The sequence below is a fragment of the Phyllostomus hastatus genome, unplaced genomic scaffold (genome assembly GCF_019186645.2).
Source record: "Phyllostomus hastatus isolate PE091 unplaced genomic scaffold, TTU_PhHast_1.1 phas_contig_86, whole genome shotgun sequence".
Taxonomy (NCBI): domain Eukaryota; kingdom Metazoa; phylum Chordata; class Mammalia; order Chiroptera; family Phyllostomidae; genus Phyllostomus; species Phyllostomus hastatus.
In genome coordinates this window covers 31,810,357-31,829,940 of record NW_025333977.1, presented here as the reverse complement: position 1 = coordinate 31,829,940, position 19,584 = coordinate 31,810,357, and the positions used below count along the sequence as shown (strand labels likewise).

At 41.5% G+C, this 19,584-nt stretch overlaps 1 protein-coding gene across 3 annotated transcripts in view; it reads left to right on the top strand.

Moving 5' to 3' along the window:
- MCF2L2 (MCF.2 cell line derived transforming sequence-like 2) overlaps window positions 1-19,584 on the top strand; it is a 212,679-nt gene that overhangs the window by 143,382 nt on the left and 49,713 nt on the right. For all 3 annotated transcript variants that reach the window (XM_045850840.1, XM_045850839.1, XM_045850838.1), the window contains exons 16-18: window positions 11,068-11,134; window positions 12,155-12,270; window positions 13,590-13,659. In XM_045850840.1, coding sequence (XP_045706796.1) covers window positions 11,068-11,134; window positions 12,155-12,270; window positions 13,590-13,659 — 253 coding nt within the window. The remainder of the gene's footprint in view (window positions 1-11,067; window positions 11,135-12,154; window positions 12,271-13,589; window positions 13,660-19,584) is intronic.

Sequence of the window (19,584 nt, the reverse complement as noted above, 5' to 3'; positions counted from 1 at the left end):
ATTTCTGAGGGGGATATTTCCATCATAATAAGCCCACAAACACACCTCTTGGGAGAGGAGGAATTAAGAGAATGACACAACACCTGCAAGGGAGATACAGACACAACCAGGTCTGCAGAGAGGGTACACAGGGCAGAGAAAGCAGTGTGTTTGTTCTTAATGTTTTTTGATCTTTGAGTATTTTATGCTTTTTAAAAATCTTTGGGAATTTCCTCTTTGCAATAAACTTTTTCGTGTTTGCATGATGTGGAAGCTTATGGTCTCTTCTTTACTGAAAATTGTTGTGTCACTTGGATACTCCTGATGGAGTTAGTACCAGTCCTACCCTTTCCCATGAAGTGAACTAATGATGGCTTCCCTATCAGCAGTATTCCAGGAACTCCTTGGTGTACCAGAAATCCCTCACATAGTGTCTTGTTATTTGTGGATTGAGAATGTGCGTGTGCACCATGGTTCTGAGATTTGAGCCCAATTCCTTGAGTGCCAGGCATAAACGCACATGGCCTGAGCCAGGTTCCTTACTAGTGTCCCTACTGTGCAGGCTTGTCATTTATGGAGCTATGCTGCAGACTCTATCAGGGGACTGACATTCACCCTTGGCACACCAGTTCCCCTGTCCCTGGTGTTAGAGATGGAGGGCCCGTACTTGAACTCTTGCTGGCAGTGACTAGTTAGCAGTTTGACTTTAATCAAATCTCTTATTGCTGTGAGTCTCAATTTCCTCTTTGGTGAAATGAGACTAACAATACGTTGTGCTCACAGAATTGGTATTGATCTGATCCTTAAATCTATCACTCATCCATTCCACAAACATTTATTGAGAATTTACCTACTTGGAAGACAGAGGACAAGGTTAAATAAGACAGGACATCTGCCCTGGAGAAGCTCTTTGTCAGGTGTTGAGTGGATCAAGGAATATAATACACACATTGAAAACACAACCTTATTTCACACCCATTAGGCTGGCTATTAATTTTAAAAAATGTAAAATTAATAAGTATTAAGGAGGATGTGGAGAAATTGGAACACTGGTGCATTGATGGTAGTAGTACAAAAGAGTGCAGCTGCTTTGGAAAATAGTTTAGGAGTTCTCAAGAAGTTAAAAAAAAATACCATGTGATCCAGCAAGACCATTTCTGGTTATATGAGGTCTGTCCAGAAAAAGTTCAGCCATTGTTAATATAATGGGAATGGTTTGTATGACATCGATGAAACCTGGCAGCCAAGGAGAATGGACTTCAATACACATGAATGAACAATGAATACTTCACTGTCCTAGTCCGTGGGAATAGTAGACACTGTGTACTGTGTGGCCTTCATATTAAAAAATGACTGACCAAGTAGAGCAACGAATCCGCATAATATTTTGCATTCCTCAGCAGAAACCATTTGGATGATTCAGAAGGCAACAGCTATGGGCAACTGGTGATTGGCAGCTTCATCACAACAACGTGCCCACTCATGCATCACATTTTGTGCAGTTTTTTTGTAAAACATCAAATCACCCAGGTGACTCAGCCCCTCTTCAGCCCAGATTTGGCTCCCTGTGACTTCTGGGTTTTCCCAAAATTAAAATCACCTTTGAAAGGGAAGAAATTTCAGACTGATGATGAGATTCAGGAAAATATGACAGGGCAGCTAATGGCAATTCCAACAAAAAATTTTGCATAGTGTTTTGAACTGTGAGACACTGGGAGAACTGTGTGAGGTCCCAACTCTGAAGGTGACTGAGGTATCATTGTCTTATGTACAATGTTTCTTGTATCTTGTGTCTTCAACAAATGTCTCTGTTTTTCATAGTATGCGGCTGGATACTTTCTGGACAGACCTCATATACCCCCAACCCCAAAAACTGAAAGCAGAGACTGAAGTAGAAACTTGCACATCAGTGATTCTAGCAGCATTGTTTGCAACAGCTGAAAAGTGGAAACAATCCAAGTATCCATCAATAGATGAATGGATAAACAAAATGTGGTGTCTAAAAACAATGAAAGACACTCCTCCGCCTTGAACAGGAATGAAGTTTTGACACATGCTACAACATGAATGAAACTTGAAAACATTATGTTAAGTCAAATAAGTCAGACATAAAAGAACAAATATTTTATGATTCCACTTACGTGGAGTACCTGTGGTAGGCAAATTCAGAGAGACAGAAAGTGGAGCAGAGGTTACCAGGGTCGGGGAGGAGTGGGGAGTCCGTGTCTGGTGAGAACAGAGTTTCAGTTGGGGATGGTGGAAGTGTTCTGGTGACAGTTACACAACATTGTGAATGTACTCAATACTGCAGAACTGGACACTTAAAAATTGTTTAAATAGTTAACCATTTAATTCATGTATATTTCACCACAATTTTTTAAATCCCCACCCAAGGATATATTCATTGATTTTTTTATCCTCACCTGAAGACATTTTTTCATTTCTTTGTTTTTTTCCCATTACATTGAGAGAGAGAGAGAGAGAGAGAGAGAGAGAGAGAGAGAGAGGGAGAGGGAGAGAGGGAGAGAGAGACATTGATGGTTGCCTTCTCTTCTGCGCCATGACTGGGTATCAAACCCAAAACCTGGATGACTGGGAATCAAATCCCTGACAGTTTGGCCCATGGGAGGATGCTCCAACCAATTGAGCCACACAGACCAAGAGGTCACCAAAATTTAAAAATAAAACAAAAACTTTATAATGCCTGAAATGCTACACAAATGCAGGGTTGTTGACTTGAATTAGGATTAATAGGATTATGTTTATAGTCAATCTCTTTTTTAAAAAATGAAGATGCTTGAAATTACTTTGTCATTATTTATTATGTGATATTGAAGAGCAAGCATCTATCAGATAAACTTTAATAATAATTAATTTATGCCCCGTCCTCTTCCAAAAACAATTTGAGGTAATTCACCCTAAACACATCAGAGCACTGCGATCAAACCCAATTAACATAAGACAAAATATAGAAACTGAGATACAAAAGTGGAAAAGAGAGAGTAGCAATTGAGCAAAACCATCAGGCTTCTGGGAAGCAGGAAACTGTTAATATTCATCAGACCTTTTGTAAATGCTCAAACATCATTGGTTCCAGCATGATCATTGTGTGAATCTATAGCAGTGATTTTCAACCTTTTTCATCTCATGGCTCACATAAACTAATTATTAAAATTCTGTGGCACACCAAAAAATGTTATATTTTTCCCAATCTGACAAAAAAAGTATAATTTCAACTGACTTACAAAAAAAGTAGTAATAGTAATTACCTGCCCTCTTTGCTCAAAAGTGACTTTTAAAAAATTAGTGCCTATACTTGTACATAAGGATTTCTGGTACCAAGAATTAACCAATCAGACACAAACTTATTATGCAGTGTGACCAATAACACGTAACTCCATTATATGATCTATATATTTATGGTTCAAGTCAGGGCATTCACACCAGATGGCTATTGTTTTGTTGGCTCTTTTGGCTCTTGTCATTTTTTAATTGGACAACCTAGGGAAAAAGAGGTCAGTGCCCCTGACTAAATAGTCAGGTATTGCATGTCTTAAGAATTCTTATGGCACAATGGTTGAAAATTGCTGGTCTTCAGTGTTTTGTGTTGTTACCATGTACAGTTCTAGGAATTTATTAATGTAGTTATGGAAACAGAACACCTAATTGAAATGGAAGAAGGATGTAAAACTATGAACATGTTTTCCCGAGTTTGAACTCTCAGAACCTATTTTGTGCTTAATGAAAGAGGCTCTTGGAGAGACATCTGTCCCACTGGCCAAACCAATCTCTTACACCTTCCCCCGGCTCCTGCGTCAAGTCTGCATGGTGGCCTGGCATGACAGCCATCATCTCCGTGTGGGCTCCCCCTGCCTCCCATGCTTCCCCTGCAGACCCCACCCCAGCAGCCTGGGTCCCACAAGGCCCCTGTGTAGCCAGGACTCTTACACCCTGTTCACGTGTCCTTCTTCCTGGCACACCCTCCTGTCTTCCTGGCCAAGTCCTCGCCTCCTACAGAGGACAGTTCAGATTTCACCTCTCTAAGACCTCTCCAGCCACATTGTACTTTTGCACATTGCAGTTACACATTAACTATTTGGTTGAAGTTGTAAATGAATAGAAAGTCTGATGACCTTTGTTTTATTTCTCTTTTTTTAAAAAGGATTTTACTTATTTTTAGAGAGAGGAGAAGGGAGGGAGAAAGAGAGGGAGAGAAGCATCGAGGTGTGAGAGAAGCATCAATGTGTGGTTGCCTCTGGCACTCACCCATCTGGGGACCTGGTGCACACCCGAGGCATGTGCCCTGACCAGGAGTAGAACCAGCGACATTTTGCTTTGTGGGATGATGCCCAACCAACTGAGCCATGATGACCAGGGCTATTTTATTTCTTGTGGAACTGAAAAACAAGGTGTGATTCTTCCAAAGACCATATGAGATGTTTTATTAGAAATGATAACATATTTAAAGAATGATCTATGAGAGCCAGGAGGGATACTCAAGACTACATAATTCAACCTTTGTACACAAAAAGAAGCAGAGACCCTGAGAAAGAAAGTAACTTTCTCAAGATTACCCCGTATATTCACAGTAGAAGTAGGCTTAGACATCTGTTTTCCTGAAGCCCTGTATTTCTCTAACACCATGCTAAGTTCATTTACTTTGTGTTTTATTTAATAATCTGCAGATAAGAGTTTAGATACACCCTACACATAGGTGAAGAGAGACAACATAATGTAGTGGGAAGAACACCGGCTTAGCCAAAGCCATGGGCCTTGCGCAAGTCACTTCATGGCTCTGGTCCTCTGTTTTTTCACCTGTAAAATAGGGACAGACTGGATGAATTTAAAGTTATAACTGCTTCTAGCATTTTATGAACCTACTATATATTGTTGGCCCAGTCCCATTAAAGACTTTACAAGTATCAGTAGAGCATACATCTCTGGCTTCTGCTCCCTCCTCCACACTGTTTTCCTTGGCATCAGCTTCAGGCCACCCCTCCCCCTCCTTTTCTCCTGGCTTCTTTTCTTCTTTAAACTTGACTTAAACTTTACTTCATTCAACTCACAATTGGTAGGGTCCTCCACAATCATTGGCCTAATTATGGTCTCTCCTCTGCACCTGCTCCCTCTTACTATCGGATACCTTATCACGTTGCACTGGAGTCATTGCTTCCTTGTCTGGGTCATTAGACTATGAATTGACGAAGGCCTGAGGTTATGGTACATTTGTCTAGCCCAAGTGCCTATTATGGTGCCTGCTTCTTAGAAGAGAGCCAGTAAGTGTTTGGGTCTAATTAGTTTTGCCTGGGAAGCAAAGATAACACTGTAGTGCTATATTCATCTGAAGTTGTTAGAGTTTTCATAGAAGGAGTATTGAAACTGAGTTTTCAAGAATGATTAGAACTTGGAAGGGAGTGTGAAACAATAACAATGGAATAACTAAAGGGAGACAGGCAGCTAAAAGCAGGGGTCAGATCAGTATTACTTAGTCAAATAGCAAAACCTCTGAACTGAATCATCTAGAGTGCTTGTATAAATTACAGATTTCACCTGTCACTCCCCATTTCACCCACCACTCCCCATTCTGAATCTGGAGGTCTGGATTTACCTTTAGAACAAGAGTCCTATACATGAATGGAGTGTCTTGAAATCCTGGAGGGAATGTTGGCAGTTGTGGGCAATTGAAAGTTATTTTAAGCTTTTAAAGAGGGAGAATGATGGAAATGGAGCTTTAGGAAGGACATAGACTGGTGGTTTGCAAAATGGATTGATGAGCGTTGAGTTCTCAGTGGCCAGGATGAGATGCTAGGGGTGCATCTAAGTATTTAAGATAAGAGGAACGGTAAGTTTGCTCCAAATCGGCAGTACCAGAAATGGAGAGTAGGCAGTGACTCCAAAAGGCATTTTGAGAGATGAAGTGCTAAGGCTTGGTGACAGACTGAACAGAAGCAATAACGGCAGGGAAGGAGCTTGAAATGACAACTGCGTTTGGGGAACTTAGGAAAATGGCAGATCTAATGCTGCCCACGCTCTTTCTGTGCAATGAGTTCTAGTTCAGCCCGAGGTGATGGAGGTGCCTGGGAGGCATCCAGGTGAAGATGTGGATTGGCAACAAGGACTTGAGCGTGACCAAAGGTCTGGGACGAAGATGAAGATATGAGAAAGTCAACAGCATGATGGAAGAGGAAGGAAGGAAGCCTGGAAACCTGAGTTCAGACTTTTGGGGAGCAGTGACATTAGACAGGAGGAGGAAGATGAAGCAAGGAAGAAACAGAGAAGCAGAAAGATGAATACAGATTGAATAATAATAATAAAAATGAATAAAGATTGGATAAAGATGAACCCAAAGGAAGAGAAAGGTTTAAGAAAGTGAATAGCCATGATGTCTGAGGTGCTAGAATTTGAGAAGGATAAGAACAGACCTTTCAATTTGGCAAAGATGGTATTAGACAACCACTAATTTTTAAAAAGTGAACATCTGTAATACTTTCTGATGCGATCTATCATACCAAGAGTAAATTAAAACTCTTGATGACAAATTGTGTTGACAATTAATGAGCAAAAATATACTTCTGAAAACTGGTTCCCAGAAGGACACTCTTCTTTTGGAGAGCTGGGAAATTGAGGAGGGGAGATAAGGGGCAAAGTTTCAAAGGGAGGACAGATTAGGATGCTTGGACAAAGAGAAACTTATCAGGAAATCCTAACACGTACGTACCTTAATGAACTTGCTTACCCAGTAAGATTGCATTCATTATTTTAAAAGGTTCCATTCCTGCCCCCTTGGCTATGGCATCATCTGAGACCAACAGGAGGTGCCATATGGAATGGAGCCACGTATCCAGCACTCTGTTTTTACTCTGTTTTGGGCTGGTCAAAAAAGTCTGTGTGGTTTTTTCTGTGAAACAAAAGATACATTTTTTATTTTCACCACTAACTTGATTGATTTGGATAATCTGAGTATGTTGGCTATCTCCTGTGTGGGATAACATCGATTGCTCTCAATGTCTCGATTTAATCGCTATCAACTTCAGCTGGGCTACTGGACCACGGAGCATCGTCCAGTGAGAAATCTCCAGCAACAAAACTCACGAACCACTTTTGACACATTCGATCAGTCACAGCACCTTGTCCATACACTGCACAAATCTTTTTTTTTGTATTTTCACCTTTCTTGAAATAATAAAGCATAATATGCTGAAAATGTTTCATTCCATCTTCAAATATCTTTTTCAATCTTCAGTATTAAAATGGCTACACAAGAATTCACCAATTTTGATAAGTTTTTTTGAAATGCATGCTGATACAACAGCTGTCACAATACGATCTCACAAAATTGTTTCAAATGAAGTTAAAGACAACTAGGCATTAATAGAGCCCTCTTAAGGAAAAAAAGAAATGAACTTTTTGGCCAAAGCACTACCTTAAAATATGGCTTCAGAAAAAGGAACAGTCCCTTAAAACACATCATGCTTCCATTTCTTCCTTAATGACCTGGGGTGGCAAGTGGGAGGAGGTCCCCTTTTAAACATAACAAGCAAAGTGCCAGAATATGCAGGCATGTAGAGTGCGTCAGTGCAGGCTGCAGGCTGCTCTGGCTTGTCAATGCCATTTGGTGTCCTCATGACAGTGCTCCGCCGCTGGGTAGCTATCCATCAGGGCATAAAGTCCTCCACTGTTTAAAGGTTTTTAAATTACTTGAGAACACACAGCGTTTTCTGTTCTCTGTCTACATTATGTATACTTGGTGAATTTAGGTGTTAAATTCTTGAGCGTCTTTTTCTACGAACAAAGATATGTGCTTTGGATAATAAAGCAGACAAGCCTCAGGTAGAATTATAAAATTTCTCCCACTTAATAGTTATTTGAAAGGAAAGCAAAGAAGGGAGGAAAAAGAATGGCTTGATAGTGACACGAGGATTTTTTTTTTTTCTGAACTGAAATGTAGGCAACCAATGCTCAGGGGACTTCTTGTTGTTGGAGTTTTATCTGTTGCACTCAGACAAGTAAAATGAGGCAGCTGGATGTGATCCATAGGCCATTTCCAAACTATAAATGGAGATATAACCTGACAAGGGATTTTTTTTTCCTCCTGAGTTGTGAATATTTTCTTGTGTCAGATTCTTTAAAACTCATAAGAGTCTCTAAGTTCTTACATAACTGTTGGGCAATAAAATGGATTTCTGCTTACACCCAGCGAGGTCTGCCTTTGGACTTCATCTAGTCATCAGTTCATCCTTGAACAGACTTGCCCGGTCACTGAAGCCCAGCGCTGCAGGAGGGCCCGCCAGGCTGGCTGCACTTTGGTTTTCTGTGGGTGCCTAACTGTTGCCGTGGTCCTGCCTGGTGTCACGGTGCATAGAAATAGGTTGGTATCCAGGCCTCTGTTTCCTTCTGACCATCATTTCAGGGTGACTTATAAAAAGCAAAGAAACCTCTTGCTCAGTGACTCTGCTAAGTATGATCTTCAGGTAACTTTTCCGTAGTCTTTATCCTTCTTGAAGTTGTATCCTCTGTCAGTGGCTAACCTTCATCAGTCTTGTCTTATAACAAGCTTGTATAAATAGATACAAAGATTGCCATTTTTAAAAAGAGCTATAAATATATAAAATGTAGACTTTATTTACATCTTTCAAATGGGATTTATATACCATTAGCTCCAAAGCATTAGTTTTAAAGTGTCATGTAAGCCATTTATTAGGTTATAAAAGTGGCAAATGTTTGAAGTGTTTTTAATCATATATTGTAGAAAGGTATAGAGTGGAATATAGAAATTCTTCCCTGTTTCCTAGCTTTCAGTACCACTCTCTGAAAGCAGCCACTGTTAACAATGTCTTAAGTTTCTTTGGAGGAATTTTCTAAGCATGTAGTATTATATATGGGTATGTGTACACACTCATTTTTATACAAATGATCATGCTATGCTCACTTTTCTGCATCTTGTTTTCTTTCAAGTCACTAAAAGTGACCATGTCATACCAGTGACTACGACTCAACAGCTTCATTCTTTTAAAAGCTGCCTGGCGTTTCATCCTATGTATGTACCATAATTTACTGATGAGAATTTAAGGAATTTCCAGTTTAATCTGGGTGTTGTTGCAGTGCTATTGTTCTAATAGCAAACAATGCACATTCTTAGAAGTGGAACAACCAAGTCAAGGAATTGCGTTTTAAATTTGGTGAGCTGTTTTTAGGTTATCTCGCACACATTTGCGCTTCTGCCAATTTTGTCTGGGAGTGTTTCCACATCCTCATCTGTCAGTCTCCCTTTGAGACCTGAAATTTCTACTATTTTACTGGTTGAAAATTGTTACTTCTTTTTACTATGTCTTTATTGGATTAGTGTGTATTAAGCTTTTTTTTTCATAAGACTAATAGCTATTTATATTTTGTATGAATTTTCTATATTGTGTTCTTTGTCTCTTGCCGGGTCCACATTATGAAAGGGAAAAAGCCATTCACTGGGATAGGCTACCATGTAACAGAGAACAAAGCAACGGTTCACAGGAAACCTACGTGTATGTGTTCTACACACAAACACTTGTGCAAACACAAACTCACGGGAAGGCCTAAAAGAAAGCCTGAAAAAGAAAGTATGGCCACACAGCCTGAGAAGAAAAACAAAACAGTTTGTCTAGAGACAGGTGTGGGAAGCTAGCCTCACTCTACTAGTTTTCTATTGCTGCATAAAAAAGGATCGGGTCCTGGCTGGTGTGGCTTAGTGGATTGAGTGCTGGCCTGTGAACCAAAGGGTTGCCGGTTCAATTCCCAGTCAGGGCACATTTCTGGGTTGTGGACCAGGTCCCCAGGGGCACCAGGGGCACTCAAGAGGCAACCACACATTGATGTTTCTCTCCTTCTCTTTCTCCCTCCATTCCCCTCTGCCTAAAATTAAATAAATACAATCTTTTAAAAATATTAAAAAAATAATAAAAAACAAAACTTTAAAAAAATGATCGCACGCTTAGCAGCTCAGCTCAATTTCCCTGGGACAGGAGTCTGGAGATGGCATGACTGGCTTTGTGCTCAGGTCCTATGGGCTAAAGTCACAGTACTGGCTCGCTGCAGTTGGTATCCTAAGTCCACTCGGATGTGGCAGAATTCAGTTCCTCGCAACCATAGGACTAACGTCGCTATTTCCTTGCTGGCTGTCAATCAGCTGGAGGCCACTCTCAGCTCCCAGAGGCTGCCTGTGCTCCTTGCCACATGTTCCCCTCCAACACCAGCAAAGGAGAATCTCCCTTGTGTTAAACCCTTCTCATGCTTCCAGTCTCTCTGACTTCTAGACCCAGATCTCAAAAGTTCATACGATTGGGTCAGGCCCAACTGGGTAATCTATCTCTCTTAAGGTCAAGTGGTTTGGAACAAATCAGAATGGCAAAACTCCCTTCACAGTAGCAGCTAAATTAGTGTTTGATTGATTCACTGGGAGGAGGTAGGTGCACGACAGGGGCCAGGAGTATTGCAGGCCCTCTTAGAATTGTGCCCACCTCACTCCATACCTGCTTTCCTCCAGGGAAGTGGACAGAGCTCAAGTCATTTGGCCGAGGAACTCACTCAACTGCACTGAAACATTAAATTCCAGAAGAAGGGGCCGTGACTGGCATCCATCTGACTCTGTGCACAACAAAGGACGTCCATGCATGTGGGTCAAAGATCCATGTGGACAATTAAACAGCAGAAAAAGCTAGAAGGAAGATCTAGGAAACCAGGCACACAATGTAGGGGTCAGGCAGACCTTCCTGACCAAGGATCCACACTAAGTATTTCCAGCTCCACCTGTTGCCCCCTTGACCCCCACTCTGTGGCCCACCAGAGGACAGGTCATTCACTGGCTACACATGAATTTTGAGTCCTTGCCATTTTTTTCTAACATCAGTGCTATCAGAGTGTGGTTTTGGGAGCCACAGGGTGCTGGTCTTGGGTGTTCAATGGAACAGAATGAATTGACCACTGCCTAAGTAAACAAGCCACTAAGAGGAACTGTTGATGAGCATTAACTTATCCTAAAAGAATTCTAAAAAATTGCTCTGCCCTCCCTCTGTCTCTCTCTCTCTTGCATCTTCCCACCTGCCACTGTGATTTCAGGCACATTATACGTGACTTGCTTGAGACTGAAGAGGCTTATATAAAAGAGATGAAGAGCATAATTGATGTAAGTAGATTGGGGGCAGTTAAGCATGTACTCAAACTAAAGAAATTTTGTTGCACAAAAAGAATCAAAATAGTTACCATATGTCTCTAGATTCCCCGCCACCACAGGTTTTGGGTCTTAAAATATCACACATGGCTTTCCAGTAGGAATAAGAATATTCTTATGACTGTTGATCCATGCACCTCAATAACTTCAAAGGGTTGCACCAGTTTGTACTGATTTCAGTAATGCTCTCTGGGTGCACCATATGCTTACTAGCAATGGATGTGATCATTGAAATGTTTTTGATAATTTAATGAGGGAGAATTGTTTCTCATTGTTTTAAGTAGCACTTTTTGCTTAACAGTGAAAATGTATTTTCCTAAGGGCATAATTTTGAAAAATAAATTATATGTACAAAATTATAATAGAATTTTTTACCACAAAATATCAGAAAACTAAATATCCTATTCAGAGGGGAATGGTTAATAAAGTCTGATATACATACTAAATGAAATATTATTCAAGTGTTACAAAATAATTATTTTGAATACTTTGTAGGTATATTGGAAAATGTTTATAAGATTAAATTAAAAACAACATATGTAGAAATTTACAAGCAGACTCTAAAATATATATGTCAAAACAGAATACAAATTATTTATGTGCTGTGATTATAACCATATAAAATAAGCTCTCTAAAAGTCATGAAGGAAATATAACAGGACAATAGTAATTGCAATATGTCATGAATGATGGGTAAGTTTTTTCCTTGCACACTTGACTTTATAACATAATCATTTAAAAATATGTTTGTTCTTCCTATAAAAATGCCATTTTATTATCATTATTAATAAACCCTCTTCTTCTGAAGATGGACAGATGAGGAAAATAATAGCAAAAGAATTTGATGAAATGGCTCTCAGGAAATAGGTGTACCATATTCTCTGATTATCTTATTAAAGTTTTATTCCCTGGAATGGCTAATTCAGATAATCTCTTATATGTTTCTATCTGTAAAGCCTGTTTCTATCTCTGCAGGGTTATATCACTCCAATGGATTTTATTTGGCTGAAGCATCTGATTCCAGACATTCTGCAGAATAACAAGGATTTTCTCTTTGGGAATATTAGAGAACTTTACGAATTTCACAACAGGTATATAATATTTCACATCATCAGGAAAAATGGAAAGTAAGAGAAGGCTGGAAGTCAGACTGATGGAATTTGGTGATGAGAGCGCTTAGTTATTTTTAGGCTTCAGCAACTAGCCCAGAGCCAGAGGATGGGATGGGACACAAAGGAGGGAGCAGTGCCCCAGACGCTTGGGGAAGATGGGGGAGACACTTGTGGAACGTTGGCAGCGTGTGGGGCACCGATGCGGTGTTCGCTTGTGTGTTCTTTTGCTTGTCCATCTGTTTATGCACCCGAATTTACTGAGCACCTGGTCAGGGTCAGGCACTTTGCTCAGCGTGGGGGACACAACGATGACCAAGACACTCCTTCACATACCTACTATCATAGGGTAGTGCTGGGAGCTAGGGCGTAAAAAATGCTAACTAGTCAAACAAGTTGTCCTTGTAGCCCAGGGTGGCTTGGATGTTGAGTTTTAAAGACATGAGGGAGGAAGGGACTTTGGAAATCATCTTCCAACCCTCTCATTTCACCGATGAGAAAACCTCAGCTTGTTCTGTCACTTCACTCACTAGAACGACCCCCAAGGCACACATCTAATTGGCAGAAAGGAGAAGAACCTAGGCTGATTCCTAACCACATCTCATGTCTCTTGACCTGTTGTCAAAACTGAAATGGAAATCTTATTTCTGCATCTTTCCATGGAGAAATTTTGCAGCTGCTTTGAACTTCAGGTTGATGACACCTTATCTTGCAAGGTTCAGTGGAGGACTAAATGAGATACTGTTTGTGAATCACTTAGCTTAGGCCTGGCTTATCATAAGCTCTCAGGGATAGTCATAGCAACAGCAATGGCAGTTCTTATTAACATTGTTATCAGGTAGCAGGAAGCATCAGTGTCTCTAGCCTGTCAAAGGCTAGTGCCTAGAATTGTCAGAACAGCTGTAGATGGTTTCTGGGAATCCTAGTAGTGTCCCGGAATACTTTTCTTCCAAATCAGCATGTTGAAGATGAGTCAAGAGCAATAAAGCCTGAAAAACAACATTGTTTTAGGCACCTCTTAACACCTTATTTGATTTTACTTTATTTTTTTAAGATTGTACTTATTTATTTTTAGAAAGAGAGGAAGGCAGAGAGAAAAAGGGAGAGAAACATCATGCTCTGACCAGGGATGGAACCCACAACCCAGGCATGTGCCCTGACCGGGAATCAAACCGGCAACCTTTCATTTTGCAGGATGACACCCAACCAACTGAGCCACACCAGTCAGGGCTGATTTTATTTTTTTAGTATTTAACATGTAAAAATGATTAACAAGCATTACTATACCATTCTTTCCCTAGGACTTTTCTGAAAGAATTGGAAAAGTGCACTGAAAATCCTGAACTTCTGGCACGTTGCTTCCTCCAGAGAGTAAGTCTGTGTTCCTGGTAAATGAAAATAACCGTGTGATTCAGTCAGCCCTTAATTTTCTGTGTAAGTGACAAGGGCTAATAGAAATACCAATGGTCTGAAAACCACATCTGCCTTTTGAATGCAAAGCAGGAGTCCTTTGTGGTCCTTCACATCAAGTGTGAGATGCATCCAGTTTGAGCTCCCACTGGTGGGAGGAGCCACTTACAAGCCTGGCTTCCTGCAAAGCCCAGAGAAATGCAAGACTGCCCTCCTCCCCACCGCCCCAGGCAACCCAAAGCAGGTGGTCCCGAATGACTCTGAATGACTAACCTCACTGTTTTAGAGCCAGAGTCACACTTACATTCCTCGCTCCTTGTATTAATACTCTCAAGAGGAGTACTGATGTTAACCCCAAAATCCCTGAGCATGTATTTACGCCCACGTTATTTTGCACAGCATAGAGGGTAGTTGGAAAATGTTACATCTACTGCCTCTCTGATGTTTAGCACCCAATTTGTGAATTTCCTGCCTTACCTCTGACTAGTAACATACCTCTTGACTACTTTCCCTTCACCGCACAGCTCTCTCCCCTCTCACGGCTTCTCCACCCCTGTTGTGGGCAATAAACAGGCTGTTGGGGCCGGTGGTCTCTCTGGGAGCTGGCACAGGGAGATATCGTAAGTAAGCACCGTTCCCCCTCCAGGGCTCTCCTCCCTGTAGGAGGACCGCGCAGGCCAGGCGGTCCTGGTGCCCTCTATGTGACCAACCGTTCCCATCTCTTCTCTCTCCCACCTAGCCCTCCTTTCCATTCTCGTCTCTGTTTCACTTTTTGTGAGCCTGAGACAACAACAGGTCAAACAACTTCCAAATTTTTAAGCAAATTTTTAAAATTTTAAACCCAAATTATGGATGCTAAGTTTAAGAGCAGTACCTGTGATAAAGTGAAAGCAAGCAAATAAAAATACCTGGGTTTTGCGGTATCTGACATAGTGGGAAAACAGAGCTTCCAACCCTCAAGAGCTAGAAGGTCCCTTCCATGGCCCTGTGTGGCCTTTCCACACACAGCCCCAGCGTAGGGTTGTTGTTTTTTTTAATCAGGTGCTAGAATTCAAGATAGTTCAATCTGGTTAATGTCTTTATTGAATTATTTTTACAGTATTATTAATGTTTTACATTACTTCGAAATTTTGCACTCATCAGACTTCCAAAGTGAAATCTAGTTTTAGAGTTTAGGAATATTTTGTAAATGCTTATGTCATTATTGCAAAGACATTTAAATTTTTGAATGAGAAAAGGACCGAATTCTTGTGGGGAAAAATAGATACAACAAGTAAAAATTGTCCAAGTATGAGGAAATGGTCAGGGAATTGCTAACTAAACATCTTTTCCTAGAAGAATTGCTCTCCTACAGTCATACAAGGCTTTTAATAGTTCTCCATGTGGGGAGACACCTTAGAAATCTTCAATCCAGGCCACAGACTCTGCATATAATCCTATATGATTCATGGTGTTGGGGAAGACAAACAGGTCATAAATTCTTATCTTATTACCACAGTTATATAATCTTTGATAATCCTTGAGGGAATTGGCTACTGCTGTGCAAAGACTTGTATTTGTTAGCCAGTGAGGCTGGCCTATCATCTTTTATTTTCTACAGCAGTTTAGCTTTTCTCGATAGTATTTGCAGAATTCATAGATGTGAATTTTGAAATACTGCTCTGGCCAAATGTTCTTGTCAGGCTCTATCACCTAGAGCCCCCAGGGAGATTCTACCTCAGAGACCAAGCTCTACATAGAATCATATTTTGCCAGTGGTTCACTTTTGGTCTTATTTGCTCAATGAAAAGAGCACTGGGCTGGGACTCAGGAAACAGAACTTCTCGTCTAAGTCAAGCTGCTGTCCACGTGATCTCAAGAAAGGCACTTAGCCCCTGGAGTCTCACTTTCCTGCCCCAGACAACTGGTTTAATAGTACCAATAGGTAAAGTTGTTGTGGGAATCAAATAAAATAGTGCATACAGAAGGGTTCTACAAAGTAGAAAGTGCTGTGACAATAGCTACCACTAGTTGGGTACTCTGCCTGGATCAGGCATTTGACGAGGGGTTTCTGTGCATCACTCATTTAATCTCACAACAACCACAGGAGATGGCTGCTGTTGTTAGCCCACTTAACAAATGAGAACCCTGAGGTGTAGGAAGGTTAAATCACTGCCTCTGGCCATATAGTCTGTGATCAACAAAGCTAAGAACTGAACCTGGACCATCCACCACCAGGGCCCACAGTCTTAATTCATAAGCAATCGTGTTTCCCCTTGTGAATGAGTTTTTAGTAGCAATTTTTTTTAGCTTCCTGATCTGTAAGGAGGGGAAACGGGCATTCTCATATGCTGCTGGTTAGTGCACACCCTTTCTCCAAGGAATTTTGGGCTGAAGAGCAAATGGAGGTCAATAGTTGTATTTTGGTACTTGAAGGCCTCTAATGTTCCGTGTTGCTCAAAGGGCGGACACGTAACCAAACAGTGAAGGTTTCAGAAACGCAGGTGTCAGCTCAGTGTCCACCAAGAGAACCAGGTCCTTCTCTGCCACTGGGAGAGTTTGGGGAAGGGTGACAGCTGTTAAGGGTGTTTCACTGGGTGGGAAGCTGGATCTCCAAAGTCTCTTTCAGCTACTGAGAATCTTCTGGTGGTGAATGCCAAAAGCATAGAAACCTTGAATTCTTTTAGGAGCAAAAGGCCAATGTCTTTGTGCTCTGACAGACTATTCGTGGAAGAGATGACTTAATCAATTTGTAATGTTCTATAAGCCCAGCCTTCATGATGGCAGAAACGTTTCCCATGTCTAGACTACTACGCTAAGGGAGCCTCTGAGTTTAACAAACGTACTCAGAACAGTGCCAGCATATCACAATTACTCAATAGAGAGTTTTTAAGTGAATGCATAGTGAATGTATTATTGTTAAGCTTTGAATTATTAATCTAGTTCCTCAACTAGTATGCACTACATTTCTCAAGGGCCATCTTGCTTTCTAAATGTGTGTGTGTGTGTGTGTGTGTGTGTGTGTGCTGTGTACATTAACAATTTTTTTCTGGAGAGACTAGCAAAAGACAGAGTGACTGTAGCTCTTATAGTGACATGGCCACTTATAATCCATCAGGACAGGGGAAAAGATACAGGAGTGGAGCTCATTCACTATAGCAGGGTTTAGAAGTGGAATAGAGTCGAAGTCGTAAGGGGAAAATAACTCATGTCCATAAGAAGGACATCAAGAATTGGCTTTTAGTGGGAAGATAGGGGCACAGAAATCTGAAAGGACATGATACACGGGCCTCTCTGCCAGAGCAGCGTGGGCTCTGTGGCAAGCACAGCGCCCGCAGACCAGGTTTTTCTGATGGAGCGGATGAAGCTGCAGCTGACTGCACTGGCTCAGGGTGGGATATCAGCAGCTGTGTGTCCCTTCTCATGGTCTCAGGGTGGCACAGGCACTTGGAATTGCTGTGGATCTCTAGCTCTGAGATAGTCATGTACCTTTTTCTTCTCGGAATCTTTTGCTACAGATTGAAAGTGATGTGTCAGGCAAAGCTTGCCACGTTGGGGCTTGCCCACTTGATTTATATCTGTGTGGTTTTGTCCAAACTGCCACATTCTTCTTCTGCGGTGTTTCTATCTGTTGTTTCTTAGGGGTTTTTCCCCCCTAGAATGGGCATAATGATGACAGTAATAAAGAGAGGGTGTTAATTTTATCACTCAGTAAACAACTATTTGGGGAGAAAATAACTATTTCAAGGAAATGTTGGTATCCTGGATGAAGAACAGAGGAGGAACAATACAGACCAAAACCAACTCCTGTTCACAAGTTTACTTATTTATTTACCAGAGTATTGTAATTGCTCCCAAAGCACCTTGTTCAGGCCTGTACTTAGTACTTATGGTTGTTTATAGCCCCCTTTCTGCTGCCCTATACACGCTCACTCCAACATTAGGTCATTGATTGTGCATCCCCAGTTTCACACCCATTGAAAAATTCAGGCTTGGGATCCAAGATGGCAGCAAATTAGGTGGGAGTTACACTACTCTCTTCCTAGGACCAAACTGGAATTACAACTAAATTATAGAAAAATAATTCTGAATAACCAACTGAAGACTAGCTGGAGAGAAGCCTTATAAGCAAGCACTTACAGAAGAAGCCACTTCAAGACTGACAGAAAGTGAGGTGGCACGAGGAGACTGGCTGGGCTCCATGGGCAGCAGCTGAGGTCCTGGAAGAATATCTCAGCTATGGGGGGTTCTCCATGAGATGTGTGGGGTCTAAACTCCAAGCTGGGCTCCCCAGCTTAGAGCACCAGGACCAGAAAAGGCAACCACATAACACTGCCTGTGAAAAGCAGTGGGGTTTCTGTCCACCAGAAAGAGACAGCTAGAGACACACCACCCTCTTAAAGGGTCAACATACAAAATTTCATTTGCAGCCACTCACCCTGGGATCTGATGGAGAGAGTGCAGATTGAACTAGAGACCTATGAGTCTGGAGTTGGTGACTCTGGGGAGAGAGCTGAATGGCCAGCTGCCAGGATCCCTATGCTCAGTCATTGCCCATACAGCACAGGCATCTTTCTCGGGCAGAGCACTGCCTTCCAGGTGACCTCAGCCTGAAGGGCAGCAATAGCCCCACCCACAGGAGTTTCCTTTGCCCCACCCTGTGCAGCTTTTGCCATGGTAAAGAGTACAGCTAGAGGCTCTTTCAATGCTAAGCCTGATAGGCAGCCTGCAGATGGAGGTGATCTCTGGCAGCTTAGAGGCTTCTGCTGACCTGCCTCCTGGCTCAGTGCTGGTAAAAGCAGGCCTTGGTGCATAGCTTGGTCATTTTCACAAGCAGAGGCCCAACAGAGGGAGCCATGAGCTGTGGATCTCTGATAGCTCAAAATATGTTGCCTAGGACCAGTCACAGGCAGCCTCGGATGAAGATCTGAGCGAGAGTCCCTCTGGAGATGCCCAGAACCAATACATTCAGTGTATATCTTCACAAAACAACATAGCAGAATCCAGTAGTGTTCACAAGTAGCACATCCACAGGCAGATCTTGACAGGCACTAAACCCTGCCAAGGTGAATACCTCTTTGTGTGGTCAGCACCTGCATACTACGTTGGGGTTTAGCCTCACAGTCAGCCAGCCTGAGAGGTAATCTCACAAATGAATGGAACAATAGCAATCAAGACTCAATTACAACAGGAGCACTGACATAACCCACACAAGTGACATTCCTGGAGCACCCAGCACAGGTGATCAGGAAGACTGTGCCACTGGGTTTCACATGATATCTACTACCTAAGGCCATCCTGCTAAGACTGGGAGTCATAGCAGATCTACCTAATACATAGGAACAAACCAAAGAGACAAGCAAAACAGGTAGCAAAGAAGCAAGCCCCAAGTGAAAGAACATTTTCCAGAGGAAGAGCTGTCGTGAAATGGAGGCAAGAGATTTATCAGATAATAGAGTTCAAAGTAATGATTATAAAGAGACTCAACAGCATGAAAAAGGGCATGGAAACCATAAAAAAAGACCCAATCAGAAATGAAGAATGCAATATCCAAAGGAAAGAATACACTGAAAGGAACAAACATTATGTTGAATGAAGCAGAAGATTGAATCAATGATTTGGGAGACAAGGTAGAAAAAAACACCCAATCAGAGCAGCAAAAAGAAAAATGAATTTTTAAAAAGTAAGAATAGTTTAAGGCACCTTTGGGACAATGTGAAGCATAACAACCTTGGCATCATAGGGGAACCAGAAAGAAAAGAGAAAGAGCAAGAGATCAAGAATGTATTTGAAAAATGATGACCAAAAAATTTCCTAATGTGGTGAAGGAAAGAGACATATATGTCTGGGAAGCACAGAGAGTCCTGATCAAGATATACCCAAGAGGCCCATACCAGGACACATCAT